At 44.1% G+C, this 14,677-nt stretch overlaps 2 protein-coding genes across 2 annotated transcripts; both read left to right on the forward strand.

Moving 5' to 3' along the window:
- The first annotated feature begins 8,620 nt into the window (after positions 1-8,620).
- Positions 8,621-12,604, forward strand: LOC124677744 (protein THYLAKOID FORMATION1, chloroplastic-like). Its single transcript, XM_047213705.1, has 5 exons — positions 8,621-8,936; positions 10,136-10,406; positions 10,885-11,101; positions 12,017-12,132; positions 12,218-12,604. The coding sequence occupies exons 1-5, from the start codon at positions 8,777-8,779 to the stop codon at positions 12,300-12,302; spliced, it is 849 nt and encodes a 282-aa protein (XP_047069661.1). The 5' UTR covers positions 8,621-8,776; the 3' UTR covers positions 12,303-12,604.
- A 584-nt stretch (positions 12,605-13,188) lies between these two features.
- LOC124678144 (chlorophyll a-b binding protein CP29.2, chloroplastic-like) lies at positions 13,189-14,464 on the forward strand. The gene is made up of 2 exons (XM_047214065.1): positions 13,189-13,775; positions 13,860-14,464. The coding sequence occupies exons 1-2, from the start codon at positions 13,278-13,280 to the stop codon at positions 14,220-14,222; spliced, it is 861 nt and encodes a 286-aa protein (XP_047070021.1). The 5' UTR covers positions 13,189-13,277; the 3' UTR covers positions 14,223-14,464.
- The last annotated feature ends 213 nt before the right edge of the window (positions 14,465-14,677 follow it).

Here is a 14,677-nt window from a genome sequence, read left to right on the forward strand (position 1 = left end):
CAGCATCTTGCTTGTTCTTTATTTAGTAGATCCGATCCGTTATAGTTGTTCCTTGTACTTCAAGGATTGGTTTGATATCCGCATGGTTAGGCCTTATAAACGGGTTGAATGATCCGAGTTAGTGCGTAAGGTATGGTTTATTAAGCCCTAGAGGGATTGTTCCGGGGATCAACTTCGTGTTGGTTTGTAGGCCTCTTTAGGGCTGGTTTTCCATTATCTTACGTATCTGCTAGGCTCAACTACGCATAGGATGTTCCGGTTATGCGGTGAAAACCCTAGACTATCGTAGATTAGTTTAGCTTGATATCGATAAAGCATGATCCCCATGTCATTATAAATCCAACGTGAACCATGGGGCAATCGGCTCTTTGAGCCGATCCACGGGGCAACCTAAGAGCCGATCGGGGCTCGTATTTAATGTTTACGTGTTTGCCATGCAGGAAACTAATCGAAGCAATCCATCACCTTCCCGACCAGGTATAGGTCAGGTGGCACGCCCTGCATCAGCCGGGATGTGTGCCGGAGCATTGCGGGCCGTTGCCCGAGGGACCAGGATCCACCAGCAGTCCTGGGAGCCTCCCGGCTCTCCGTGTTGCCCGTCGCTGCTCGCCGGTGGGTTTTGGTAGGCAACAATATTGTGTTATGTGAACCTTGGATATCTATCTATGTTATGTTATATCTCATCTATATGCTTAGATATATTTACTTTATCTTGTCCATGCAATGTTGTTTCCTAACGATATAGGGGGAGCTTCTCATATACTCTATTGTTGCACTTTGCATTCAAACACAAATTCTCCAAGTGCATACATTATGGGGGAGCTTGTCTAATATCTTCTATGGAACCATTTGTTTAAGCTCATCATAATTTATTTATTTGACTCTAGCTCGGTTTGTCATCGTTAACCAAAAAGGGGGAGATTTTAAGGGTATTTTACCCTTAACCATTATTTTGGTTAACAATGACACTAGACCTATTGTGTGGACTAATGGTTTCTCTAAGTGTATACATAGGTTTAGTCCGTGATACGTCCCAAACGTATCTATAATTTCTTATGTTCCATGCTACTTTTATGATGATACTCACATGTTTTATACACATTATATGCCATTATTATGCATTTTCCGACACTAACCTATTGACGAGATGCCGAAGAGCCAGTTGCTGTTTTGTGCTGTTTTTGGTTTCAGAAATACTAGTAAGGAAATATTCTCGGAATTGGACGAAATCAACGCCCAGGGGCCTATTTTTCCACGAAGCTTCCAGAAGACCGGAGGAGATACGAAGTGGGGCCACGAGGCGACGCCACACTAGGGCGGCACGGCCCAGGCCCTGGCCGCGCGGCCCTAGCGTGTGGGGCCCCCGTGACGCCTCCTGACCTGCCCTTCCGCCTACTTAAAGCCTTCGTCGCGAAACCCCCAGTACCGAGAGCCACGATACGGAAAACCTTCCGCAGACGCCGCCGCCGCCAATCCCATCTCGGGGGATTCAGGAGATCGCCTCCGGCACCCTGCCGGAGAGGGGAATCATCTCCCGGAGGACTCTACACCGCCATGGTTGCCTCCGGAGTGATGTGTGAGTAGTTCATCCCTGGACTATGGGTCCATAGCAGTAGCTAGATGGTTGTCTTCTCCTCATTGTGCTATCATGTTAGATCTTGTGAGCTGCCTATCATGATCAAGATCATCTATTTGTAATCCTACATGTTGTGTTTGTTGGGATCCGATGAATATTGAATACTATGTCAAGTTGATTATCAATCTATCATATATGTTGTTTATGTTCTTGCATGCTCTCCGTTGCTAGTAGAGGCTCTGGCCAAGTTGATACTTGTGACTCCAAGAGGGAGTATTTATGCTCGATAGTGGGTTCATGCCTCCATTGAATCCGGGACAGAGGACGTGAAAGTTCTAAGGTTGTGGATGTGCTTGTTGCCACTAGGGATAAAACATCGATGCTTTGTCTAAGGATATTTGTGTTGATTACATTACACACCATACTTAATGCAATTGTCCGTTGTTTGCAACTTAATACTGGAAGGGGTTCGGATGATAACCTCGAAGGTGGACTTTTTAGGCATAGATGCATGCTTGGATAGCGGTCTATGTATTTTGTCGTAATGCCCCGATTAAATCTCATAGTACTCATCATGAAATATGTATGTGCATTGTTATGCCTTCTTTATTTGTCAATTGCCCAACTTGTAATTTGTTCACCCAACATCTGTTTATCTTATGGGAGAGACACCACTAGTGAACTGTGGACCCCGGTCCAATTCTTTACATCTGAAGTACAATCTACTGCAATTGTTCTTTACTTGTTCTTCGCAAACAATCATCATCATCCACACTATACATCTAATCCTTTGTTTACGAGCAAGCCGGTGAGATTGACAACCTCACTGTTACGTTGGGGCAAAGTACTTTGATTGTGTTGTGCAGGTTCCACGTTGGCGCCGGAATCCCTGGTGTTGCGCCGCACTACATTCCGCCACCAACAACCTTCACATGCTTCCTTGACTCCTACTGGTTCGATAACCTTTGTTTCTTACTGAGGGAAACTTACTGCTGTGCACATCACACCTTCCTCTTGGGGTTCCCAACGGACGTGTCAACTACACGCAGCAGTCCGCATGTGAGATTGCAAGGTGGTGTGAGACCCCCATTTGATGCCCACAAGAAGCGACGGTATTTTGGCTCTTTTCTCTATTGCTTTATTCTTGAGTCAATAGGAAACACCGCACTATTAAGAGGGGTGGTCTCGATGAGCTCATTGTGGATGATGTCTCAGCCATACATACACATCCTACCACCATATTGTTCCATCACACTTTTCGGAGAAGTTTAGTTTTTGGAGAAATCACCGTTTGAAATGAATCTGGCGAGTTCCGGCACAGGTTCCGGTGGAACCAGCTCTACCGCCGGAAATATTCCGATCTGCCGGAGTCGGTCCGGTTTGCCGGAAAGCAGTACTGTAAGCCTTTCCGGCTAATACAGAATCGTTTCAGCGGGCCGGTCCAGCACGACCGGAACCATTTCGGTCCAGGAAGCCGGTCCAGGTAGATTTCCGGCTGGTTGGTCTACTCGCTGGTCCGTTCCGGTAGGGAAACCGGCTCTGCCGGTTTTGCTGCCGGTTTGGCTCGCAGGACTTTTTCCAAACGGCTATTTTCTCCTTGGGCAATTTATACCCCTTCTTCCAGCTTGAGAGGGTTAGGTCAACCATTCATTTCACATCCTTGTGCTCTCTCTCTCTCTCTCTCTTACCATTGTTGAAACACCAAAAATCTTGGATCTCTCTTTCTACCCACCCAAAGCCAAATCCCTTTAGTACAAAGCAAGAGGAGGTCCCGATCTACATTTCCACCAAGCCAAATCTCATTCCCCCTTGAGTTCATCAAGCAAGCTTGTTACTCTTGGGTTTGTGGAAACCCTAGGCGACTAGGGTCGCTCGGAAGCATCCGGGTTGTGGATTTGCTCCAAGAAGAAGTTTGTGAGAGTTTTGAGACTACCTTTAAATTCTACCACGAGTGAGCGAGCTATTCCTTCGTGGGATAGGCTCCGGAGAAAAAGGTGAGCCTTCGTGGCGTTTGGAAAGTCCTTCGTGGAATCCCACACCTCTCCAAACGTGACGTACCTTCCTCTCAAGGAAGGGAACATGGGAATACATGTTCGTCTCCGTGTGCCTTGATTATCTATAACCGATCTCTTTACCTGTGTTATTTACTTGTGTGATAGCCTTTGTACTTGAAGTATCTTGTATCATCATTAGGTCGCCTCACCTAGTTTGCATTAGGCTCACTTTCTATTCCGCAAAGCCTAAACTTGCAAAAGAAATCAAATAAAATTTGTAGAACCTATTCACCCCCCTCTAGGTTACCATCTCTATCCTTTCACATGGGTTTTATGCTTTAATTACATATGCCTACCTCAGCCCAGGACATGTCAGATACCAGAGATCCCGATAATTGATAAAAGGTAATGAGGTGAGATTAGTGGTAATCCGCTACTTCACGCGAAACCTAGTGACAATAGGGGAAGTATGGTAGTAGCTTGAGATACATTAGGGAATAACAGTGACATCATTAGTATTAACATATGCTTTGGTCCGTGCTTAGAACTTAATAATCCATCGTAACTAGCTCAACTGGAATGACTGGATTGGACAATAGTCTGGACATAACCTGCTCGACTGGAGTCTATTGTACATAAGGACGCATCGCCCACATTAATCTAATTTGAATTTATTATGCACAATTATGCTTATTATGCTTACTATTATTATTATTATTATTATTATTATTATTATTATTATTATTATCTCTTATCCCGTTCATGTATGCACAGCTGCAGGTGAAACCTTTGCCCTAGCCTATCTCCATCCATTGTAGGTTTCCTTTTTATCAGACCTCTCATGTTACGAACCCAGATCAGATAGTTTGTTCCATTAAGCTTATCTTTATCAATAATCGAACGCAAAGAAAAGTTGATGAAGTGTTCGATGCCATTGATCTACAACAGAAAAACATTCAAAATACTAAGCCAAAATCCAAGATAGAGTAAAATGTACTAAAAGATTTAATAGCATGTACTCTCACTAAAAACATCCCTCTATTAATACTTAGTGATTCAAGATCCATAATTAACAAGTCGACTAGTAAAATTTAGCATCTAGAAGACAAGGTAAATTGGTAAGAAACTCTTGCTAATCATATCACATATGACTCTTGTTGTTGGGTGACATCTCTATGTCATAAAGTAGGCGCCCAACCTTTATGCCCCAAGGTCCCTTAACGGTTAAGATAACCTTGTTAAGCTTACCAACCATTATACATGTAGGTATCTGATACAAACCCACCCGACCAAGGAAAATCGAGGCAACCTAATTTCATAGGCCCACCATCAATTATACATGGCATGGGATGATGCAAGATTTAGTTGGCAGGGCATATTTAACTTAACATTTGTGAGGGATCGTTGTACTACTAACATCTATGTGTAGAAGTAAAACAATAAGAATAGCATTCACATAGATGTGACACAATATGACCCATTTCTCATGGTGACCTCCATTGCCATAAAACCTCTTAACAACTAGTAATCAAAAATTACATAGTATCATGGAATCATCACACGTTGGCACGCAAGCCATAATACAATAATATGACAACACATTTCTGGCTCCAACCATGTTGCCCTAATCACGACTCGTAGGTCACAAAATATTACAAATGTGCATCACATACACATTGGGCCATACTATTCACGTATATCTCGCAAAAACAAGTTAAGCATAGAATCGCCATTCTACCAAATTATGTGAACTTGCAATTCCCTATGAACCTTAACGAGAAACAAGGGCCTACAATTAGGGGGTGGGGTCGAGGGGGTTTACCCCCGCAGGGTTTGAAGGGGCAACACCCTCGCGGTATCTGTATCTCTGGGTGTCCAGAAAACTACGAAAATTCGAAGAACCAATCTATGCAGTTTTCATGAAGGATTTTGATCGGCAAATCAAATTTACCCCAAATCGATTATTGTTCCAATTCGACCAATTTCCTTTGGTCTTCGTGTGCAGCAGACAACAGTTTGACAATGGAACCAAACCCTTCGGAGCTTAAGGAGCTCGATCGCACGATCACGGTAAATCGATGATGAATCTAGGTTCTGATTCGATCAATCAAACTGATCTCCGTGCGCCACAATTGGACTTACGTGTCAGTGTCTACCCTGATGACGGAAACCGACCGGTAGGGGTAAGTCGTTCCAAGACCTTTGCAGCACGATCATGAACACAAGATCGTAGATAAATCCTGGACCACCGCCATGCAATTTCTCATATCAATCATCCCAGACCTATAACTTTACAACATCGGCTCTTATACCATTGTAGGGATACGGTTAGGCTACACTAGCACAAATTAAAACTTTCTCATGCGTAAACCAGGATTGATGTAGTCATAGATCACGAGATTCCCACTAAACACGCATTTGCTAAACTCGATGAATCACGTCGAGGCAGTGTAGTCATACTGCGTCCTCCTCCTCCCACAAATAGCTCCCTCTTGTGCGGCTCGTCCAAGTGCTACAGATGCAACACCTCCAAGGTATCCACACGTACGGAGTGGAAGCATCGCACGCCGGACTACTAGGTGTGAGAGGAGTGGCGGCTAGGTGGCGGCTGGGTGGAGTGGTTCAACCCTAATCAGCTCGTCCCACCCTCTATTATATAGCCATCCATGTTGGTCTCCAATGCTTCAGGCCCATTAGTACCCTAAGCTTGGTCTAATGCGGATCCAATCCGAATTAGACTTCCAACCCCTTAAGGGCCCCTTTGATTCATCGGATAGGAAAACATATGAATAGGAAAAGCATAGGATTGAGATGCCATGCCTATGTGAATCCTATGGGAAGATGGAGTGTGTTTGATTGTAACAAAGGAATTTTTCCATGAGGTATCACCTAATGCTTTTTTCCTATAAGATTTACACTACAAGATTCCTATAGGATTAGTTCCTATAGGATGTGTTCCTATGAATCAAATAACTTGTATAGAATTTTTTTCCATAGGATCCAAATCTTACACAATTTCTTTACAAATCCTATGAATCAAAGGAGCCCTTAGTGTGTGACCCTATAGGTTCACACACGACTAGACATGACACGAGTACTTCTACTCGTATAATAGTTGGTAGCAGCCTCTAGCAAGACGCGCCAACTCCTAAACATGCATAAAAATCATATTGTACGAACCATCACAATGTTCTGTACATGCCTTTCCCTTTTCCTCACAACATTCGGTTAACTCCAAGCTAATCAATCTTTCTCAATCCTATGATTCAGAATCCCTTACTAGCTAGGTTAACTCTTAACCTTATGTAGCATGACCATGCATTTTTGGATCCGATCACTCAAGGGGCTCACATATCTCTCTCTCGTGTAGAGAGGGGCAAATCCCATCTTGATTGACCAAGCCTCGCAACATGCTCCAGAACAAACCTAACAACTACCTTTATAACTACCCTGTCACGGTGTAGAGTTTGATAGCCCCTAAGTAGGTCGATTCACATCTCAAGTACATGCGATAATCTCAGGTCTAAGGACAAAGCATACACAATGTGTATAGAAAGAACTTCAAGTATAATTGCCATGTCTCATGTTGGGTTAGTCCTACCCCATGTTCATAACATGTGTCCACATCATTGGTTTGACATCTCCATGTCTATGACTTGCGAAACGTAGTCATCAACTGATCGATGTGCTAATCTAATATTCACGCTATGTCCTCATATGAACTCCGACCAGGGACAACTTTAGAAAACCATACATGTAAAGAGTTTCACAAACAATTCATGTAATCTCCAATCAATACAAGTTGCCTGATATGGATATTCAATGAACATTACAATAAGTCATGGATACAACAAAATATAATCATCTCTATGATTGCCTCTAGGATATATTTCTTACAATGCTAATCGTACATGTCCAACACAACTTTATAGAACGGCCGACGGATTTCTGGCATTGATTCCACGGGGAATCCCTGCAGGGTGGGAGGGAAACATACGACAAGAAATCCTTCGGGGTGGGACTAATTTTTTTAGCCAGAAACTAAACCTCAAACCGGTACGATGGCATGTGTATGTATTATGCGATTTTGTGGGAGGGCAAAATGGTATAGAAAAATGTTGTTGACGAAAATTTTGGTAGAAGCCTTAGCTCCTTTATTATTAGGTATATAGATTGGATGAAATTTGATATGTTTTGGTTTGGACCCATTTTATAAAATGCTAATAAGTGGATCTAGATTTTCAATTTGATGAAAGTAATAAAATATGGTAAAAGCTGATATAGCGAAGGAGCGAGATGCGGCAAGATTGCTTGAATAGGATAAGACTATCATAAGACCAGAATTAGAGAGCAAAAGGTGTAATTTACTCAAAAGTATAAGTATTGCGAATTGCTAACAATGAATTGGAAGAACCCTAGCTTCTACTTTTTATATTGGTACAAATACAGATGATTTTGTAACCTTTCCATAAATTGAATGTTACTTTGAAATGCAAATGCAAAGTAAATATGAAAAATCAAGAGTATGTCCCCCTAACGTGTTCTTTGGTTGCTAGATCAACATAGTTTTTTACGTGTACACCATTAACTAGAAACAACATGCCAATATGACATTACCCGATAAATTCTGAACTAGTATATCAAAATAATGTTCTAGAAATTGTAACCATGGAACCTGAAGCGAATTCAACCTGAGAAGCCCATATATTTCAAATGGAGATCCAATTAACTATAGAAACAAATCAAGAAAACGTCTACCTCAACATGGTTTGCTAGATCAACATAATTTGTGGCGTGTACACCAGTAACTAGTAACAACACGCCAATGTACTTCGATGGACATTACCTGCTAAAGTCTATACACTAATCCATCGAAACACCGTTGTAGAAATCAAAACTGTAGAACCTGAAGCAAATCCAACCTCCCAATCCCATACAATTTCAACAAAAAAACGTCAAAAACCCGTCCAAGACAAGGGAAATTTCCCAATCAAAAGAATGCCATCGCATGTGGCAACGTCTGGTGGCCAAGAAACCTCCGTTCGCCGACTGGATAAGAAAGATCACATCCTTCCCTTCCCAGACGAGCAATAGCCTTTCCTCGTTCCCGTCCTGCCCCGCAATTACTATTTTGCCCTCGCCGGCGGTGTCGACCATCCGCCACCGTAGCCGGCGAAAGAGCCGGAAGTAGGCCCAGGACTCTCCCATGGCGGCCATATCGTCGCTCCCCTTCGCTGCACTGCGCCGAGCCGCCGACTGGAGGCCGTCGACGGCCACTTCCGCGGTGGGCATCTCCGGCGGCGTCGTGCTCAACGCGAGGTCTCGGCGGGGCTCACGCTCGGTGGTGCGCTGCGTCGCCACAAGTGGTGAGTTTGTTCGCCCTCTGTCTCTTGTATTCTTGCTTGTCGACTGGCAGGCGCCGTAGTTCCCCATCCTCCCCATCAAGCTCGAGCTAACTAAGTAATCGTCACGGCGGCGCCGACGCGCGTCTGCAGCGTCCCCTCTCAAACCCTCGTTTCTTTGAGGGGGTGCGGCAACCTGCGGCACGCTGCCCTGAACTCTGAAGCCTCTCTGTACTTACTACCATCATGGCCAGCATGTACGAATTCAGCATCTAATTCTTGGACTCATTTCCCAACCTCTAGTTGTAAGATTGGATTAAACTGCAATCTGAAATGATTATTTCCAATTATGCCACTCATATTGGAAATTCCAATCTTATTTCCTGAAAATTAGCTAGTACAATGTTCAGGAAGTAAACTCCCCCATCCACTGAATTGCAGGTTTAATCTGAATGGCACCGTTGCTAATCAGGAGAGTATGTAAAGAAGTACATGAAACTAATTGAGGTGTGCAAACTTAGACGATTAACGAATAGGTAGCTATTCTATTGCAGAATGAACCAGAAGATCGAGTTGCCTCATCGTCTCAGTATAATCCGGCAGAGACAGTTTATGACTCTATGAGTCCGGCCTACCTTAACGGAAGTTCTCCTTCAGCCAGACAACTGGTGCTTTTACTTGTTTATTTCAGGCTAACCTGATCTCAAAGATTAAAAAAAATCCTTCTGTGGAGTTTAGTATCAAACTTTAGATCCTTCCTGTTAAGTAGTGCAGCCTCTACACGGGGAGAAAAGGACAGAGATGTTATGCTGCTAAGCTCTTTGAGCTTAACAATTCTGCTTTTGGATTGGTTTGTGTGATGAACCTATGATTTATGGCTATAGTCTGTTGATCGGTTGTTTCTGCACAGATGCCTTAATTTATCCACCATTTGTGCCTGTGCTAACAACATATTTCTGGTGCAAAAAGTTTCTTAGTGAACTTTTTGAAGGCTGATGTTTTTTTTGCTACTTCAAGTATAAAGTTCAGTCCAACTTTCATGCAACTAGTACTTCGCTAATTCATATACAACTATGATGCAGCCTAAAGTGTTTTGGTTATCTATAAAATGTACATAAAGAGGAATATTGTGATTATAGACACAAGAGAAGCTTAATCATGTGAAGTATAACCAAATATAAATGATCTTAGTCTGATTTTCATCTGTTCTGAATCTTGTGCAGATATTCCACCTACTGTGGCGGATACAAAGTTGAACTTCCTGAAGTCATACAAGCGTCCTATCCCAAGCATTTACAGTACAGTCCTACAAGAACTTTTGGTGCAGCAACATCTGATGAGATACAAAAGTACCTATCAGTATGATCCTGTGTTTGCTCTTGGCTTTGTCACCGTCTATGATCAGCTTATGGAAGGGTACCCTAGCAACGAGGATAGGGATGCCATCTTCAAGTCATATGTAACAGCATTGAATGAAGACCCTGAGCAATACAGGTGCGTATCACAACTCATATAACTGGTTGTGAACTAGTGTCATGTTGGAACCTTGTAGTTATATTAGATTGCATTTTTATTACATATCCACATTCTGAATCGTCAAAGTAATTTCCATCACTATCAGTGCAAGTTTGATCGTTAAATTGCTTTTCTGTGAATCTTCCTGCACTCGTATATCTATTATCCCTGAGGCCTCAACTCTTTAAATATGTTAATCAATTCTTTTTTTTTACAGTAAGGTTTATCAACCTAAGTGCCCTGTCTCCATTAAAATCTCCCAGATTACAATAATTATTGTGCTCTGTATGTTGGGTCACTAGTTGCTCTGCTTCATTGGCATAAAAATACAAATAAGAGATAAGAGATTATTTTGTGTTACTTCGGTTTGTTTGTTGGAATCAATAAGAGATTCTTCCTCTGTAAGTAACATTTTTATTTCAAACAAGTATTTGAGAATTGTTATTTCTCTGTTCAGAGCTGATGCACAAAAGCTGGAAGAGTGGGCACGCTCCCAGAATGGTAACTTGTTAGTTGAATTTTCGTCCAGAGATGGGGAAATAGAGTCCATTCTGAAAGATATATCAGAAAGGGCCCAGGGTAAGGGAAACTTCAGCTACAGCCGGTTCTTTGCAGTTGGCTTGTTCCGTTTGCTTGAGCTCTCAAATGCAACAGAGCCAACAGTACTAGACAAGGTTGTTCTTGCCATTATTTATTTTGTTTGCACATTTCGTACTTGTTGTTGCTTCTCTTTCCATGTTCCCGTTCCTGTTTATTTCCTAATTTTATCTTGTAAATACTTCTTTTCAGAATGTTTTATTTTGACTACAACCAAAATCAGTTGAGGGAATGATTTGCATATAATATTTAGTAACCAGAATGCTCTTTCTTTATAAAGCATAGAACTACTCATCTTTATTGTATTTTACATAGCTGCACTGGCCATCCCTTGTTCATACGCCCAGGTTGTAAATTATTTTATCTGGTGTTTTATTGAGCTGAGCTAGAAACAATGCATTAGAAAGTCAACTCATTCAAGGGACGTTGGTTGGTAGCATGTCTGCAAGGATGCGTCGAGATTTTTCTGCGGGTAGAACCATTGAAATTATGCTTGCTGCTACAAATATATTTCATCATCTGCTGCCAATTGAATGCTGCACTGTTCTACCCACTACAGTATGGTAGTCTGCTTATGTCCCTAATTTGTGTTCCAAATAGGTCTATGGGGATGATAGCTTTCCAGTTCTGCTTCAACTTAAGATGCATAACGTTTTTTTGCTTCTCTATCTTTATTTCTTTCTCGTTCTTCTTTCTCTACCTGCCTTTGGATGACCAAAGAAAAGAAGAGCTGTTGGTAGCTTAATAATTTTGCACCATGGCTGTCTAAACATTCCAAAGATGCTCAACTGAGAACTGCTGGATGATAGTTGAAAAACATCAAGAGGCATTCTAGCATATGTGAAGTGCACTTGCACAGTGCCCAACAAACATTTCAGATTTTCAGTAAAGCATTTAAGCCGTTTTTGGTGATGATCTCAGAATGGAGTACACCCGTAATCGTTAGTTTGCTAATATAACAATAGGTACTGACTTTACTTCTTGCTTGATAGCTTTGTGCTGCTCTAAACATCAACAAAAAAAGCGTGGATAGAGACCTCGACGTTTACCGCAACTTGCTATCGAAGCTTGTTCAAGCCAAGGAACTTCTCAAGGAATATGTCGAGAGGTAACTTCTTATAGTACCATTTTTACTGTGTTAGACCGCCTATTCCTGTGAATTGATCTCAGATAACTTTGAACAACATTTGCAGGGAAAAGAAGAAGAGACAAGAGAGACTGGATACACCGAAACCGAATGAAGCTGTTGCGAAATTCGATGGAAACGCTGTGGCGTGATGCATTAACTGAGCCTTTACCAGAGGAGAGCTTTGGACGGATAACAGATATTAACAGTTTACGTCTGGACAGCGTAGAGAAACTATCAGGGGCATCTTTGGCTACTCTCTGTGTGGTGTAGCACTCTGCCGTACAAAAAGATCCAGATTATTCGTAGTATTGAGTTCTGTATTTTGTAATTTCTTCATTTTCTCTGTTCAAATGTATCGTTTTCTTCACTTGTTTGACAATATATACGAGGAGGCACAAGCTGAGAAATTATATATTGTGGTGAAAGGAAATTATTTTGCCTTGTTTGTTTATCTGTCTGAATCTGTACGTTCTAGGCCCTGACAAATATCTGAGGTGGAAAGAATCATGATGCCTGGATCATCCAAGTGTATACAGAATTCTTATACTCTGTTTCACCCAACTGAATCGAGCAACATAATAACAGAAGCAAAATGTTAGCAAAATCAAAGAATTTCACACTGATACGGTTTTGAACTTAGACAGCAATTCATCATGACACTTGTGCTCTCACAAAACCTAAACCACGGAAATTCAATTCATCGTTTCTACGAAGGACCAAAATGTGTTTCCTCAGTTATGTGAGGAGCCGGAACCGCAAAGCTTCCAAGGTCATTTTTACACCATATCTTTCCGGCCCCACCCACCCTGAAGACCACAAATCACAAGCGTCCCAAAGCCCCATCATCCAATCCGAGACCTCCATGTGTCACCAACGTCCAACGCAACCTCCCCCATTCATAGGACCATACAGATAAGACTCGGATAAGGCAGAGGCTATGGAGTCCGTCAGATAGATCACAGTGGCCCTCGTAGCCGTCGGATGTGCCACGCAGAGATAACACCAGGAATTTCTTATAAGCACCTATTTGTACCCCGTGACGACCACACACACCACACACCACCACCGCCACCTCAATCCACGCAAAGGCCGAGGAGGACAAGGAGGAGTGAGCTAGAGTTGCCATGGCTTCGTCGGTGGCTGCGGCGGCGAGCACCTTCCTCGGGACCCGCCTCGCGGACCCGGCGCCGCAGAACGGGCGCATCGTGGCGCGGTTCGGCTTCGGCAAGAAGAAGGCGCCGCCGAAGAAGTCCAAGGCACCACCGACCACCGACCGGCCGCTGTGGTTCCCCGGCGCGCAGGCGCCCGAGTACCTCGACGGCACGCTCATCGGCGACTACGGGTTCGACCCCTTCGGCCTCGGGAAGCCGGCCGAGTACCTGCAGTACGACCCGGACTCCCTGGACCAGAACCTGGCCCAGAACCTGGCCGGGGAGGTCATCGGCACCCGGTTCGAGGACGCCGACGTCAAGGCCACCCCTTTCCAGCCCTACGCCGAGGTGTTCGGCCTCCAGAGGTTCCGCGAGTGCGAGCTCATCCACGGCCGCTGGGCCATGCTCGCCACCCTCGGCGCCCTCACCGTCGAGTGGCTCACCGGTGTCACCTGGCAGGACGCCGGCAAGGTACGTATATAACACATACATGCACATCTAGCATCTGAATTCTGGAAGACGCACGTACTGATCTGTGCTACGATGATGTGGCAGGTGGAGCTGATTGACGGGTCATCGTACCTGGGCCAGCCGCTGCCATTCACGATCACGACCCTCATCTGGATCGAGGTGCTGGTGATCGGCTACATCGAGTTCCAGCGCAACGCGGAGCTGGACCCGGAGAGGCGGCTGTACCCCGGCGGCTCATACTTCGACCCGCTGGGCCTCGCCGCGGACCCGGAGAAGAAGGAGACCCTGCAGCTGGCGGAGATCAAGCACGCCCGCCTCGCCATGGTCGGCTTCCTCGGCTTCGCCGTGCAGGCCGCCGCCACCGGCAAGGGCCCCCTCAACAACTGGGCCACCCACCTCAGCGACCCGCTGCACACCACCATCTTCGACACCCTCGGCTCCTCTTAAGCGCGCGGCCAGTCTCGGTCGTCGAGCAGTGTATACGCTTCTGTCAGCTCGGCTGCAAAAATGGACGAACGCGTCCTAGCTTGTAAGAACGTGGTTTCGTTTTGTGTGACGAGCGATGAGAGAGAGTACCGCAAAAGATCCTTTGTTGATTAATGCAGGTCTGATTACATAGGACAGCTGCTGGGACTTGGAGATTTGTAAAATATGAACCAATGGTGACCTAATGCATCCACTTGTACATCGATCTTGAGCTGTCTTCTTCTTTCTTTATTGTTTTGCGATCACAAAGATGATATGTTAGAATCACGATGGGGAAAAGGGCATCAAACTAGAACGAATCAACCTGGCCCAGGCCACTCCACTCCACTCCACTAGGCCCAAACCTACTACAACAGGTCTCGCTCCGCTCGTAAGAAGTTGGCGTTTATATAAATTTTGATCACCATATAAAGTGA

The sequence above is a fragment of the Lolium rigidum genome, chromosome 7 (assembly GCF_022539505.1).
Source record: "Lolium rigidum isolate FL_2022 chromosome 7, APGP_CSIRO_Lrig_0.1, whole genome shotgun sequence".
In the NCBI taxonomy this organism is placed as follows: Eukaryota; Viridiplantae; Streptophyta; class Magnoliopsida; order Poales; family Poaceae; genus Lolium; species Lolium rigidum.